General features: G+C 42.5%; 1 protein-coding gene across 29 annotated transcripts in view; it reads left to right on the top strand.

The window, feature by feature from the left end:
* The window catches only part of ATXN7 (ataxin 7), a 159,532-nt gene that overhangs the window by 87,431 nt on the left and 55,523 nt on the right, over nt 1–16,578 (top strand). The window contains exon 1 of one of the 29 annotated variants that reach the window (XM_019984309.2): nt 2,432–13,018. The exons of the other annotated variants lie outside the window; for them this stretch is intronic. Coding sequence (XP_019839868.1) covers nt 12,952–13,018 — 67 coding nt within the window. The 5' untranslated portion in view covers nt 2,432–12,951. Of the gene's footprint in view, nt 1–2,431; nt 13,019–16,578 lie in introns of those variants that run through there. 29 annotated transcript variants of the gene reach the window in all.

The following is a 16,578-nucleotide window of genomic DNA, read 5'->3' as shown; positions in this document are numbered from 1 at the left end:
GCTGTAAGAGGCAAGAGGCTCTCTGGTGGAAAGAAGAGGGCCAGGTGCTGACAGAGGGATTCAGTTGGGAAATGTAGAAGGAGGTTCCTCTTTGGGGTCAGCAGTCAAGGGAAGGCTGATGGAATAAACAGGAGGTTTGGAGATGGTTAGGTGTATGGGCCTGGGGGAAACTTCATCAAGTGGAGGAAGGCACCATGTGATGTCCCTGGCCTAGTTCGGGAGTGATAGCTCACTCATCTGGAAAAAGAGAGGTGGTCAGGGGGCCAGGACCAAGAACCATTCCCAGTGTTGCCACTGTGTCTTCTGTCTTTGGGGTGAGGGGTTTTAGCAGAAAGAAGTATTTGCAACCCATTCTCCTTTGCTGTAATTCTAGAAGGCCTGTTGCTACATGTTTATTTTCCAGAGTTAAAAGCAAAACCTGTTTTTGAAATTCAAGAAATTTCTAAGTAGCCATTGCAAGCTGTTTATCACTGTATTGGGAAGAACTGGCACCTGCCAAAAGAGAGATTCTACTGTCTTATCTTCTGATGAACTAGGTGAAGATGTTTGGGCAGTCTTCTGTGAATTCATGTCTTACTGATACTCATCTGTGACTTTTATGAACAAATGAGCAGTTGCTATAAAATTCAGCAGACAGTTCCTTTAAAACCACTGCTGTCTGGCAGTGACAGGGAGGAAGCTACAGTAGCAGCACGGCTTATCACTCAGTTCATGTTGATAATGTTATTCTGAATTTGTGAGCAGGTTGTTATCCAAAATAGTGCGAGACCTGCAGACATACCTCACTTCTTGCATTTTGATTTATTGTTCTTCACAGAGAGTGTGTCTTTTACAGACTGAAAGTTGGGAGCAACTCTGTGTCAAGCAAACTCCTTGACTCCATTTTTCCAACAGCATCTACTGGCTTCATGTCTCTGTCACATTTTGTGAATTCTTGAAACATTTCAGACTTTTTTATTGTTACTGTGTTATTGTGATTTTTGATCAGTGATTTTTGTTGCTGCTTCAACTTGCTAAAGTCTCATATGATGCTTAGCGTTTTTAGAAACAAAGTGGAAGTCGCTCAGTGGTGTCCGACTCTTTGTGACCCTATGGACTATACATTCCATGGAATTCTCCAGGCCCGAATACTGGAGTGGGTAGCCTTTCCCTTCTCCAGAGGATCTTCCCAACCCAGGGATCAAACCCAGGTTTCCTGCATTGCAGGCAGATTCTTCACCAGCTGAGCTATGAGGGAAGCTCTTTAGAAACAGTTTTTTTTTTTTTTTAACTAAAGTATGTATGTTCTTCCCTGGTAACTCAGCTGGTAAAGAATCTGTCTGCAATGCAGGAAACCTGGGTTCAATCCCTGGGTCGGGAAGATCCCCTGAAGAAGGAAATGGCAACCCACTCCAGTTCTTTTAAGTCATAATGCTTTTGCACACTTAATAAGCTACAGTATGACACAAACATAACTTTAAGTATTGGGAAACCAAAGGATTTGTGTCACTTGCTCTACTAAGTGTTCACTATATTGCACTGGTCTGGAGCCACACCCTCAATGTTGTGTCTGTACTTTTTTGCTAGCCGAGCTGCCATTCACCAGGATTTCTACTGGGTCTGTGATGGTGAGTGACTGTAGTGTCATTCTAGCATTTCCATTTTGTAGTCTGATCACTCTTGTCGTATAGATGACTCTCTTGGAAACTGTATAGTAATACCATGCTTTCTAGTTGTTGTTTTAATGTTTTGAAATAGTCCCAGCTGCCTCGTACTTCTGTTTAGTTATTCAGTATTTTTAGGAGTGAGATGTTTCTTACTGCTAATTTCAGATTTTCAACATACAGTTGAATCAGTGGATCCAAAACCTCTTGGGCTTCCAAATCAAAGGGGAGCTGCCTAAGTGGCCCCTTCCTCCTACCCACTGCAGACTGGCGGTCTGGGAGGAGCCAGAGAGAGGACCTAGGGGTCTGCATTCCACACGGCTCCCTCGGCTGATTGTGACCCAAGGGCTGGCCAGGATGTGTTGTGTTCACAGCCAATCCCCTCCCTCCATGGGGCTGCTGCTTTGTATTCCCGTGCTTGGCATAGGGACTGACGCAGATCGGCGCTCAGAGATTTGTTGAGTCTAGCAAGGATGGCATGAGAGGAGGCCCCTGCTTTTTTTAAACTGATTTTTAACTTTTTGTATCATGTCCTGGAAATCTTGCAGTAATTGCCTCTGAAACCTTAAGTATGAAAGAGGACTAAGATGATGACATTCCCTGTGGCCAGAAACACCTTTCTTTTGAGGTTGTGTTAGCCAGGTTGGGGATCTGAGTAGATACTTTCGTTCATAGTAAGTGTGTTGGCCCTAAATTGGCTCCTGAATAGCATAAACTGTGTATTCCCATTTATATACATTTACTATGGATCTGAACAGGTAGGGTCAACTGATGACTTGCAGGGGGTTCTGTGCTGAAGGAGCTTTGTAGGTGATTCTGAGAGGCTGTGTGCTGCACTGCTTTGCACCCTGCCGCTTCTATTTGAATTTGCTTGTGAAGAATACCATAACTTCTGTCAACCTGTCTTAGGCAGACATGGGCTGATCCTACCTAGGTGAAATACATGAGTGATGTTAATTCAGCTTGGACAGGTTGTCTGTTTAGCATCTCTATAATTAATGGAAGCCCTGCTCGAATGTCAGCTGCCGAAGTATTTTGCCTCATATGAGTTAGGCTGACCCACTTTTTCACCTTGTGGCTCGGCCCTGAGTCCGAGTACATGGACTGTGGCCACCTTTTCCCCAGTTGTTCCCTCTTTATGATTTATTTACTTCCATTTAATTTTTTTTTTCTTAAAATCAAACCACTTCTATTTAAATCTTTCACAAAGAAAACCTCACTAGAGTCATCAGTGGGAAAACTGATGTCCTTTGCCATAGGTGCTGTGTGTGAAAAGATTCAGTTCTTTGTTGCTACTCTTGCCAGGACCAGCACTGAGCCCCGAGGCCTGCTGCCTTAGTTAGAGGGAGACTACTACGTTTTAGGCAAGTGTCATCCACAGAGTGGCGTGATGTTATCACAAAAAGTAAAGGAGATTTAGGAAGGGAATACGTTTTCACTTGAGATTTAGTGTTGTTAATGCTGGAGAGCAATAACTACTCCATGTTTGGGGAAACATCAGTTGAAGCTGTGGGATTTGGTTTCCTCTGCTATTCAGGGAGCTGTCTCCCAAGGCCAGTCCTAGTCTAGGAAATGCCTTACCTCGGGAGCAGAATTCTCAGATCTCATGTTGATCTGCATAAGGATCCCAGATAAGTACCCTTTGCCATTTATCCATTGACACTATGTGTCGTGTGCCTCCCCATTGCTGTAAGTGACATGCGAGTCTGGGCTTGGGGTAGAACATGTGCCCCTCAGCCTCTCTTCACAGATGGGGATGTCATAAATCTGGCTTTTTGATGAAAGTATCTTTCGCCGACACTCCTCTGCAATCTTAGAGCTTTCTCCACTTGTAGGTATTACAAACCCTGTAATGTTAACAGCCACGTGCATAGTTGGGACTTAATGCACTAAGGTGGTGGATTTTTTTAGGTGCTAGCATAAATTATATTTTTCTGAAAAGTCATTTTCATCAGAAGATGAATAAATAGGAATTACTCAGTTTTTTGAGCTAGTTAATTGGATTCAAAGAACATGACTGTGTGAGTAAAACAAATATTACTGTATGACATCTCACGGGCTGCCTCTGCAAAAATGCCAATCCCACTGTTGACAATAATTTAACATAGTCGTGACCAGTGATTGCTGTTGTGTAATTAAGTGGCTCTGCTTCACAGAGCAAAGGTTTTGCTGTTCAATAAACACTTTCTCCCTCTTGTGATCTGATGGAGTTAGGTGTAGAAAGTAACGGATTCAGGAATTTTGAATGAGTTGTTTCATTTGGCTATTAAGTAACTTTGTTTTTGGATAAAGAAAAAAAATGTTTCTTTTTCTCTCTTCAGTTGTTTGGGTCTTATTCTACTCTGAAACTTTCAGTGATAATTTAATCTTTTTAGGATTGATAGTAATTTAAAAGTCCACAGAGTCATGATAATTTGTAGTAGGACTTGACGATTCACAAAGTGTTTTTGTATTATCTTATTTCCTCTTCTTAGAGACCCACTGAATCGATGTTTTTATTACCAGTTTACAGATCAAACTCCTAAATTCAGTGTCATTCACATAGATAAAATGTCTCAGGCTTTATTTTCTGTCTACTTAACATCTGTTTCTATAAAGAAAGTTGAGTGTCGAAGAATTGATACTTTTGAACTGTGGTGTTGGAGAAGACTCTTGAGAGTCCCTTGGACTGCAAGGAGATCCAGCCAGTCCGTCCTAAAGGAAATCAGTCCTAAATACTTATTGGAAGGACTGATGTTGAAGCTGAAACTCCAATACTTTGTCCACCTGATGCGAAGAGTTGACTTACTTGAAAAGACTGTGATGCTGGGAAGGATTGAAGGCAAGAGGAGAAGGGGACGACAGAGGATGAGATGGTTGGATGGCATCACCGACTCAGTGGACATGGGTTTGGGTAGACTCTGGGAGTTGGTGATGGACAGGGAGGCCTGATGTGCTGCATCCATGGTGTTGCAAAGAGTCAGACACGACTGAGCAACTGAACTAAACTGATCATCTGTTTCTTTTGCATATAATAAGGATGTATAGAGTTAAAGGAGAATCTAGAGAAGATGTAATGAATTCCACATGTCACAAAACTGTCATTAATGACAGAGGTTGTAGCTCAGGTGGAATTGAAAGTTTGCCTAGAGTGACTGGGTCAGCAGTGTAAACCCGTTACCTCAGAGAGAACATTTAATAATTTGAAGATGTAATGGTCATAGGTAGATACTTGATTTAGCACAGTCATTGGATTTCTCTTCGGCCTGTTCCACTTTATTTAACCCTAAATCATAGTAAATATCCAAAGCGAAGCTCCTTCTCTTTTTGTTCCAGCCTTATGACATTTTGTAGCTTCTCTGGCGAATTGGTTGGCATATTTTTGCAGTCAGTATAAAGACTGAAATTTGTTGCAGAGCCAAAAATACTTCACTCTTTGGTTCAAAGACGTATGCTGGGCGTTTCTCCAGCAGCCAAGGGCTGAACCAGGGAAGGGAGCAAACCAGAGCAGGCACATCAAAACATGAGCAATGTCAGGGTAGATGTTACTTTAATTCTCGAAGGAAATTCCAAGTTGACTGTTTGATCTAAGCTTCTTGTCACTGAAGAGCATGATGTAAAATTAATGCAGTGAATTCAATTTTTCTCTACCACCAGCCAAACAGTGCAAGTTAAAATTTTCAAGTAACTTCAGTAGCATCAGATAAAGGATCACTTTATCCCTAACTAATATAAGTTTATCTTTTTTTTTTTTCTTGGTTATATAATCAGCATGTATATTTTAAATGGTATTGTTTATGCCATTTGTAGGAGCTACATTTTAACTTCTAGTTATAAGATACATTGATTTTTCTTTATACTGAAATCTTTGCCTTTATTAATATCTGTGCCTTTGGGACTTTTTAAAAAAGCCATAAATTGGCAAGGATACTGTTCACTCATTAAGCAAATATTTATTGAGTACATCCTGTCTAGGCATTTCTCTCCAGTGAACTAGGAAAGCAGTCTTTGATTTCATGCAGCTTATATTCTGTTTAAGGAGGATGGAGTGAATAGAATGAAATCAAGTAAAACAAGATGATTTCAGATAGTGATAAAGGCTTGGGTTAATGTCAGGGAAAAAATGGGGCAAGACACTTTAGGTAAGGCTTAGTCAAAGAAAGCCATTCGGAGGAGTTGATGTGGAAGGTGTGTGATGAAAAAGAGCCAGCCGTGTGAAGATCTGGAGGAGCAGTGTTCCAAACAGAGAAACTGGCAGGTGCAGAGATCCTGCAGGAAGGCCAGAGAGGAGGCGGAAAAGTAATGCGCGGGGAGGAGAGGGGGCCAGGTTAAAGTTGGAGAAGGGGGTGCTGGGGCCAAATGAAAGGAATCTGGATTGGCCAGTGCAGACTGTACAAAGTCACTGGAGGTTCTTGAGTCAGAAAGGGTCTTGACCTGATTTGTGGTTGCTCTGTGAAACAGAGGACAAGAGCAGAAGCAGGGGGAGGGTTAGTGGGCTCCACTGCAGTAGACTAGGTGAGGGCGGGATCTGGAGAGAATGCTTGGGCTAACAGGGCGGCAGCAGCAGCAGAGGCTGAGAGGTGCGGCTGGAATAGGAATCAGCACAGAAGTAGGAGGCCAGCAGGGCCGGCTGATGAACTGGAAAAGAAGAGACAGAGAATGGCTCACAAGCAGCTGGATGGGTTTACTTAGCTTGTGGATCATGGAGTTGTTATTTCAATTTGTATATGGGCTTTTGTTGTTGTTGTTGTTGTTGTTGTTTTTCAATGAAGTATAATGACCTGAACAAAAAGTCATGATGTATTATATGCATTAAATCTTCAGACATTTTCCAAAGATTGTAGAGATAGAAAATAGTTATTGCAGTGATGCAAAACTTGGGAGTCATTTATTCTTTTTGGGTTTTTGTTGCCTTTTTAAAGTGGAACAGTAATTTAGTCATGTAAACCTGGAAACAAAAGGATCCTCTCATTTGGGTAGTAGAAACTTTCTAATTAAAAAGGAAAAACACATGTATTTGAGGGGTTTTTTTTTTTCATTATTAACATGGTAATGCACATCATATAAGAAAAACATGAACCAACAACAGAGGACACATATGCAGCAAGAATAAGTAAATAAATCTCTTCCATCTTACTTTCCAGGGGCGCAGGTTGACATAAACACTTGGAATGTGTCTAGACCCTGGACAAAGCAATATTTGGCTGTATGATTCTTGTTCCCTCACACCCATGAAAGATTAGATTTATTACAAGTTCACTTTTTTAAACTTAGTGATCTAGCTTATTTTTCCATGTTAGTGCACATTACTTCCTTTTTTAAAAAAGATTGCCTGTTATTTCACTTCCTTAATGTATTTAACTTCACCTGTCCCCTGTTGGTAGACATTCAGATTGTTAGTGCTACATTATCACATGCATTCTTCTTTGAGAATGTCTGTCAGTATCTCAGTGGATTGATTTTCCACCTGGAGGCTGATCAGAGCTGCCCTCCAGGTTAGTGCTACTCTGATTTAACGAACAACGTCAACAGTTCTGATTTGTGTCACCAGAATGAGGCAATGAAAATGTGAGTGTCCAGCAGCATAAATCAATCAATAAATTATTAATATTCAGCAGTGCCACTCTTGACTTGTCTGCTGCATCTAGAAATCATTAGGATGGCTGTGCTTCAGATTTTGAAGAGGACATTTCAGGATATAAATCCATATTTTAGTTCTATTTGCTAAAAGATATTTCTCCTGACAGTCATTGTTTCACAAGGCCATTTTGTGACTAGTGTTGACTAGTTGAGATATGCACACACCTGCTGTGTTGGCCCTGTTTAGCTGTGGTCTTACGTCTGACCAGAAGAGGGAGTTTTTTTTTTTTTTTTAATCTCTTCTGAATGCTGTAGCGCCTACTACCTGACTGGGGTAATGCCTCCCATGCAGTGTTCAGGCCCCTACAACTGGTTTGGGACAGTGGGCAAAGGTTGAATTCACCTGTTGCCTTCCTCATTGCTTATTGTGTGTATAGAAATTCCAGTATTTAGATTTACTTCTGTGTTTTGCCTTTAAGTCAACAGTTCTCAAATTGAACTTCAAAGAAATCGTATAGCTTTTCCTCTTGTGTGTTCTAAAGTTAATGAAAAGAGATCAAGGAAGGTAACTATTTCAATTTAAAATAAGCAGTCAGCCCCTTATCACACATGATGTAGTTCTTGATTTGTACTCTCCTAGGGTAAAAAATAAACTCCAGTATGAACTTTATTTCATTACTTCTTAGGCTTGATAGTTTTAAAAGATTGTTAAAACTCCTGCTGTAGAAGATTTGTAGTGAGCTTTAGAAAATTAAGGTGTTGTTTCACAAGAGTGGCTAATAGGCATTTTCTCCAGGTGATGTTAGTGGTAATGAATCTGCCTGACAGTGCAGGAGACATATAAGAGATGAGAGTTCGATCACTGGGTCGGGAAGATCCCCTGGAGAAGGGCATAGCAACCCACTCCAGTATTCTTGCCTGGAAAATCCCATGCACAGAGGAGCCTGGCAGGCTACAGTCCATGGATTCGCAAAGAGTTGGACATGACTAAAGTGGCTTATTGTGCACACAGTGTGTGATTCTACTGTGCTTTGTCATGTTGCTGGAATGACTCAGTCTGCATAGCCAAACAAATGAAATGGGTACCATAGTCAGGATAGTCCTTTGATTTAATACCCGAGTTTCATGCTGTTTAAAATTTTCTTCTGCTTTCTTCACAGTGCATTTTTTTCTAACAAAAACTTGAGTCAGTTTCTTTATGGATTTTTTGATTGACACCTGAATATATGAGGTGCATTCATCTGTCATGTATATTTACGTAGATTCCCAAGTGTAATAATCTCAAACATGCTGTTTTCAGTTCAGCCTACTGCCTTCTTATCTCATTGGCTCTTTCTGCCTCCCTGCCTTCTCCAATTGTACTGGTCCTCTCCGCTCTGTAATCCATCTGTGTAACTTGGTACATTCTTCATATGTAACTTAGTATACATCCTTCTATATTTTTATCATGCTCAGAACTCTTTACAGGTGCATATAATCCCATGTTTCATTAGCAGGGGCTGCAGGTCATAGTTTTTACCAAAAGAGGGATCCTGTTAATAAGCACACTTCTGCTGCTCCTCTATTCAGCAAAACCACAAAGAAATCCATCCAGATCCCAGGATAACACAAATCCCCTTTTTTAATGGTTGCTTAAGGTTTTAAGGTGCGGCTGTGCCATAACGTCCTCAGCCAGGCCCTCTGTCTGTGGGCATTCACTTTGTTTCTTGCCTTTTACCTCCAGGAAGAAAGCAGCAGGAGCCAACCTGCTAAAGGCTACACGCATTCATTTTGTTTCTGTGGGATAAAAGTCTCAGGAATGGATTCTGGATCAAAAAAGATACTTTTTTGCCTTGTTTATAGCTGTTACTAGATGGTTTTCCCAGAAGTCTGTTAATACTTTGTATCTCTACTAGCCACATAGGCCAGTACTGCCACCAGGAGTAGGTATTTTATTTATTTTTGTAAGCTTCCAGTTTTTTTCTAAAGCCTCTTAGGGTGTTTTACACATTTATTCACAAATGTGATTAACTGTAATTTGACTTTGAAGTCCATTTCTCAAACAAGGGCAAACTTTTTTTACTACCAGCGTAGCATGTATCTTCACTGTGTGATATGAGGCAAAACGTTTTTCAAAAGGAGTGATGATTTTTCAAGTATTCATTTAAACAACTACAGACGGTTTTCCTGGCATTTATGGGAGATTTCTCTTCACTCTGATTGGAATTTATCTTAGGGCAGAAATCTAGTTCTGTTAGGCTGAGATTCCTCTTTGCAAAATGTGTAGACTTGTAGAAGACAACAATTTCTGTTGAGATCAGTTGTGGGGCCAGTGAAAACTATTGTCAGTTTTACTTCTGATCTCATTATCCTCCTTGAATTTGGTGTGATTGGTCACCTTTTAACAGTGTTCACTTTGTGTCTCAAATAATGACTGGGCTGAGGTCAGACTGTGGTTCACACAAAGCCTATGTAAATCAGGCCATGAGGTTATACTTTATTTGGCTGCCTTTGAACAATCTGAACAGCTGAAAAGGGACACACACACCCCAAGTGTGGCTGAGCCCTGAAGGCGCATCCACCAAACAGAGCGGACGATGCCAACCAGAGGAAGGCTGTGTGCCATGAGCCCCCAAGGTGAATGATCCCATTTAAGCTCTCATCTCCCACCTCTCCTAATCCTGCCGGAGCACCTAATGAGCACGGGATAATAACACAGCAGCAGTTTCTTGGTGAAGCTAATCTGATTCTGGACAGCAGGCGTCCCGGCCCACAGCTGAATGAATTGCTTGGTATTTCCAAGTTTGAAAATACTTTCTCCCCCTTTCAAGTGCTCCTTGGCAGCAGGTAAGGAATGTTAAAGCTCCTGTAAGTGCCAATTAAGGCCAATTATAACTCGCCCGGCCTGCTGAGACACTGAAGTGGAGTGAGTGGAGGCTTGTTGTGCTCCTGTAAACTGGAGAACTGGCTGCTGCCGGTGACAGGAACACAGGATTTCCCAACTGCCGACAGCTCGTTTGTTGCCCTGCAGAACACCAAATGACACCGCCGCTGGCTTCTCGGGGTTGGATTTAGGAAATCCCAAGATTTGTCGGGGACCTCACTAATTTTCATCACAGAAACCGCTGTCATTATCTCAGTCTTCCTTTTATTTCAAGTGACGTCCGCCATCCAGTTTCTCCTTCCTGATCGTAATAGCCAACAGTTACCGAGCATTTCAGAGGTGCTAGGTACGCAGCACATGTGTCACCTTCTTTACTCCTCATCAAGGCCCTGGTAGTGCTCCCCAGGGGAGGACACAGCCCCCCCAGGGCAGAGGTCCCTCGCCCAAGACTACACAACGAAAAGTGCTGAGGCCGCGGCCGCCCAAACCCAAGCCCTCGTGGCCCCTCCCAGCTGCTGCTGGTTTGCCTGTTTGCTGCGAGCAGGCTAATTCACAGAAGAATTTGTGTCAGTTCAGGACTCCCTTTGTGCAACCAGAGTAAAGCTGATGGTGCACACCATCCACACCACAGCCAGTACCTATAATTTTTGGTCTGTAAGGCATGGATGTTATTCTATTAAAACAGTATTTTAGTCTGTAGTCTTTTTTTAGTCTGTAGTCTGTTTACTTATTTATTTTTTTTTCACAAGAAAGAAGAAATGTGACCATGTCCCCTGAATGAGCCATCATAAGGAAATGTAATATCAATATAAACTTTATTTGGTTAGGGTTTGAAGAAGAGTAGTAATGCTTTCCAAGCAGAACAGGGTGGCATTAGGCTAAACATTTTCAATTAGGGCATTAAGAGAGGTGTGTGTTTAAAAGTTCAGTCTGAGCTGTAGATGCTCAGTTTTTGTGTATATTCTTATTGTGTCGATTTTTATTTTTCTAGCTTGCACTATCATTCATCCCCTTTTTGATGTAGGTCTTCAGAACCAATTTGGATAGTTTCTTCTTGTTTATATATGAAAACGTAGGTATATTTAAGAATACTTTGTAGTTCTTAAGAACATTTGTAGTGTGTAGTATTTAAGAACATTTGCTGAAGTTCACCCTGAAATTTTTCAGGGTTACAGAAAGACTTTGTTCCCCAAATTGTCGTACTTTGGTTGGTTCTCATAAGAATTGTTTTCCCCACTAGCACCAGCACCATCTACAAAAGGAAGCTTTAGAAATGCGAGCGTTTGTGCTGGGAGACCGGCAAGGAGTCTGGTGTCCAGGCTTCGGAGTGCAATGATGTGCAGCTGAGACTTAGTTTGCGTAGGTCCCCTTCCCTCAGTTCAGTTCTGCCATTGGCAACATCAGGGAGCCTCTTCAGCTCCCCTTGGCAGGGGTAAGGGGGGCAGTGGGTGCAGTGAGTGATGCGTTGCAGTCAGGTCGTTCAGCAGTAGGATGTTTCTGTTTTGTTTTTCTGCTAGCTTAACAAACCCTTCAGTGAATTAACCTAATTGTCTTATTTTTGCATATTAACTTTGGAAGGATTTGCTCATTCTGTGCTTCTACTTCTTGCTGATGGCTCTTTCCTAGTGTCCTTCTAATCTCCTAATTTTAAGAACCCCCATAGTTTTGCATTGTTAGAATCAGAAATCTAGGGAGGATGGGGAACAGTTTCAGAAGCCCTCTAGATCCTAATATTGCTGCCATGGTTTGGATACGAATGCTTGCTGTAAAAACAAAGCAATGTGGCTACTACTCTTTTGTTTTACAGTAAATTTAGAATTTGTGTCTGTTCTAACAGAAGCCATTTCCTATGCCTCACAACTCTTTCCCACCCCTTCCAGGCCAAATCTTTTCCACACATGTAATTCATGACTTTTTGCCAAATAGTCTGTGTTGGGTGATGGTATTTTGTAGAGGAATTTCCCCCCTCCTTTTGACATTTAAAAGTGTTCATTCTGAACTATCAGGCATCTGAGTCTGTTTATGTGTGCAGCCTTTATTATCATAAAACTCATATCAGTTGGCTGCTTTTTTCCATGTCTGTTTGATAGTAAGATTTGGCGATTAACAGGACGAGGAGTAGTGATGCGGAAAGTGTAATACGGCGGAGACAGGCAACCCGTTTAAGCAGGAAGACATGGTTTTCAAGGATCCACTTAGAGAAGTTTTTGGATTAAAAGCCTAAAAGGTCCCCAGCGTTCATCAGTTATCCAGCTATTCAACTGTGGACAGTAACGTGTATATTTTTCTGAAATTAGACGTATTTTACAAATAGGCACAGAAAATGGGTGAAGATTTTTCTTACTAGATTTAAGGAAAGCTATTCTTAGATATAATAAACTTTTGTTTGTTTAAAGTATAGATACTGGAGAAATAAAATGTGGAAAAAGACTGCTGATATTTGTAAAAATGTATAATATTAAAAACTTTTAGGTCTGTCTAGCCTTAAAGTATAGATATATAATGAATCATTTAAATTTCCTAATTTACCTGATAGTAGTTGTCAGTTTAAAGTTATGCAGGAAAATCAGGTGTGAGTAATTCACATTCTAGTCGGTTAAATTCATAAATTCCATCTTCCTCCAGTTTTGGCCAGCAGCCTTTCCAAGAGAAGGATTAATTTACACCAGCCAGGACGCCTTCTATGACCATATTAGATGAAATTAGACTCCACCCCTTGTTTTCTGTTGATCTGCCAGGACCTTTGTAATTCAAGTGCTTTTTACAGTAGTAGCAAATGTTACATAAGACCAAACATGGAGCATATTTGGAGTTGGTGGGCAGACCCAAATCATGATGCAAGCCTGCAGTAGCAAGTGTGCAATGAAGCACAACCAAATTATGTGAATGGAAGGGGACAAGAAGCCTCCTCAGAGCAGCCCTTCCTCCGCACGGGGGCTGGAAGCTCTACCCGGTAAGTTTTCCGAGGCAGTTCTCAGAGGCTGGGCTTGGCTGGGGGCCCGGTCCTGGACGAGCATGCGGAAGGTGGGCTAGGTCTTTGGGAGCAGAACGGAGCCCCACGCAAAGCAGAGCGGGGCGAGCTGGCACAGGCCCCCGTCCTCTGGCGGCTGTCCCGCCCCGCCGGCAGGCCCGGAGCTCTTTGAGCTGAGCGGTGGTGAGTGCGCCTTGCAGTCCCGCTGAGCAGGGGGGTGATCGAAACAGGAGGGATTAGCTGCCGCCCCGCCGGCCGGCCAGCCACAGGAGCCATGCTGAAATGTCATTCGAGTGATCTGGCCAAAGGTCAGGCACAGGCTGGAGTTGAGTTTGCTATTAACTCCCACAAAATGCTGAGGTTTGCACCCAACGGTTCCCATATCTCCAAACAGGGAGAGCAGTGGTTACGTCGCTCTCTAAAAATGGAGGAACGTTGTAACACGCTTTGACTGTTTGTTTTTTATCTCACTTGCGGTGAGTGAGGTTTCATGACAGGCAGTTCACAGTGTTTCCTGTAGAATGTGTTTGAAAGCCGTTTTGTCGGATTCTTCAATTCCACAGCAAAGTTGCAAGCAGAACATTGTGTCAAGAGGAAGAACAACTTCAAAATACAAACAGTAACCCTGGGAAGTCATTCAGTAACTTAAATTGAGTGTATAAAAATTTAATTACCGACTGCCTGCCAGAAAAGACTATTTTTTTTTCCCTTCAGTTGTGTTATTAAGGTAGCCAGTACAGCCAAGCTGATTCTGCTCTGGTGGGTTGGGCGGCTGTCTCAAAGTTACCTTAACTCTCTCATGCCTCCTCTGCAAGCAGGAAGCGAGGTGACAGTTGAGATCTTTAGTTTTCGCTGGATTCACATTTCATGCCTCCTGCAATAATGTGCTTCACCGGATGGTTTTAATTGAGGATGAACTTTAGCTGCCGGTTTTCGGGACTTGAAATACAAACAGGATTGTAAACCTTTATTCAAACTGCTGTTCATTAAAAGAAAACAAAACACAAAACTTTTACTTCTCGTCAGGCAGTTTTACAGTTGCTGTTTTCTGGTTTCGTTTTTGAATATCGCTTTGGTGTTGATTAGTGGACAGCCCTGGCCTGTAGGTGGGGCAGATGCTGTTTTCTGTCTTCGGTGGGGGGGGAAAAAAAACACGTGCTGCAAACTCATCAAAACATTGGCATTGTTCAGTCGTGAATCACCCATTCCTTATTAACAGAGCACATTTAATGAGGAGGCTTTAAGGGCTGTGTTGTGATTTTGAGGTTGTTGTTGTTCCCAGGTTCATGGTCTTCTCACCCCTTACTCTCCTTCCTCCCAATAAAGTGGAATGTAAAGGCCACAAAACTAGTGGGAAACAGCAGTAAAGATGTGGCTTCCCAACTTGGTGCGGCACTCTGCAGCAGATGGTGCCGTCATTCTCTTGCACCTTGGACTTGATGCTCCTTTCTGGCCTCAGAGGACAGTGTTCCCTAAGGGGATTCCTGCATGGAAGTTTTGTTTTTAAAAAAAAAAAAACAAGAAGGACTCCTCTGCTTGAAGTTCTGCCAGGTTGCTTTAATTTTTTCTCTCTCCCCTACCCTTTGTGTGTGTGTGTAAAAATTGGATTGGAGTAGTAAAGACGTTGGAGCAGGAAATGGCAACCCACTCCAGTGTTCTTGCCTGGAGAGTTCTGTGGATGGAGGAGCCTGGTGGGCTGCTGTCCGTGGGGTCGCATAGAGTTGGACATGACTGAAACGACTTAGCATGCATGTATGCATTGGAGAAGGAAATGGCAACCCACTCCAGTGTTCTTGCCTGGAGAATCCCAGGGATGGTGGAGCCTGGTGGGCAGCCGTCTATGGGTTTGCACAGAGTTGGACACGACTGAAGCGACTTAGCAGCAGCAGAGCAGTAAAGACATAGTTTGTTTTTCTTAATTCTTTGTGCATTTTGGTGATAGCCTTGAATCTCTCATTAGAGAAAAACTGGAACCCAGACCCAACTGTAGACCAGATGTGACTACAGACGTGTTTGTATAAGGACTGAGGGTGTTGCCGTTTGATCCGCACATGGTGTTAGCACGTTAAAGGCTAAACTTAAAATGATTGTTCACTGAACGTATAGGATGCGTTTCTCCCAACAGATAAAGGATTAAACCAAAAGTAACTGAAGACTGGTGGATTTCTTGTCTTGGCTTTTTGTTCCTTGTCATACATTGATACCTGAAGCATGCAGACCTATCAATTCAGTGGATGGGAGGGAGACCAAGGGGTGCATTCAGGGAATGCTGTGCATCGTTCAGACCTCGAAATCGGGTTTGTTTCAGGTGGGGTGAGTGCTTGCTGTACTCTGTCAGGATCATTTGCTTGACACCGTGCGTCCTGAGGACATCAGAGAGAGGTGCTTATGACTGTTAGCAAAGTAGAAGTGTCAGCCAGCATGTCACACACTGCATGATATCCCTGCTGTAGTCTGAAACGGTGATGGCAACATCACAGAGGTGGCGTCGTTTGGTGGCTGCATTCTGCTCAGAGCAGTGACAGCCTTTTCCCCAAAGTTACATATGCTGAGAAACATCTGTGTGTGTTTGTCTGAGATCATGATGATAACTCTCAGTTCAAAGTCTGCACCTTAAGCAGGAGCATAGGAAGGGCCCCCTGAAGGAAATGAACTGGTTTTTCAGACCATTGAGTTTTCCTTAAGCAAGATGTCTTGAGAAAACAATGATGAAGAACTGATACTATTCTCCCAGCTGAGACGATCAGTAGTTATACCGTTTGGTCTCCCCTCTTTTTCTTTATCCTTCCATCTCCTTTAATAAAGTATTTGGAATTTTGGAAGGCCATTTTTTTTTCCCCTAATGTTTGCACAGAGCTTCAAGTTAAGATGGCAGGGGAGGGCTACCTCCAGATATTCAATAAGTTCTTCATATTTCTCACATACTTGAAAGCAAAGTTCAGAAAGAACAGCCCCCCTGGGAAGAATTCCTGGCGAGAGGATTATCTTAGGTTGCCATATTTGTGGTCCTTTCTTAGCAACATTATTTACAATCCATTCACGCCTGTCCATTCCCCCTCCGGAGTTGGGGAGTTGGGAGTCGTTCTCCCTTGTAATCTGCCCTTTGTGATCTGTTCTCTTTCATCAGCCAGTGTGAATGGGGATGCTGCAGGGCTGCCCTGCCCAGAGACGTGGAAATGCCAAGGGACCTGGAATACTTTAGTGGGCCTTTTATTTCCGTCATAAAGCACTGACTTCAAGAGCTTGATAATTTGATTATAGACCTTGGCTAAAAGTTGTTTCAAGTGGCCCAAGTGTTATAAATGACTCTCATTTCTGCACTTTCCCCCTATGTTTGAATTTTAAAACACCTCTGCGTTAGGGGGAGGAAAAATGCATTTGGCAGAAGTTGCAGTTGGAGACTAATTTGTTAGGGCAGCCAGTGTTGAAATCATCCTTTTCAGTTAAGTCTCTCTAGTGGAAATGATGCCGCGGGCTTTGTGGTAAAGACTTTTCCTTCCTCGCTGTTATCCAGTGCCGTTGGTAACCCACCTAAGCATGCT

Source organism: Bos indicus, chromosome 22 (assembly GCF_029378745.1).
Source record: "Bos indicus isolate NIAB-ARS_2022 breed Sahiwal x Tharparkar chromosome 22, NIAB-ARS_B.indTharparkar_mat_pri_1.0, whole genome shotgun sequence".
NCBI lineage: Eukaryota > Metazoa > Chordata > Mammalia > Artiodactyla > Bovidae > Bos > Bos indicus.
The sequence above is the reverse complement of the archived record's forward strand: the minus strand, read 5'-3'. Positions and strand labels throughout refer to the sequence as shown.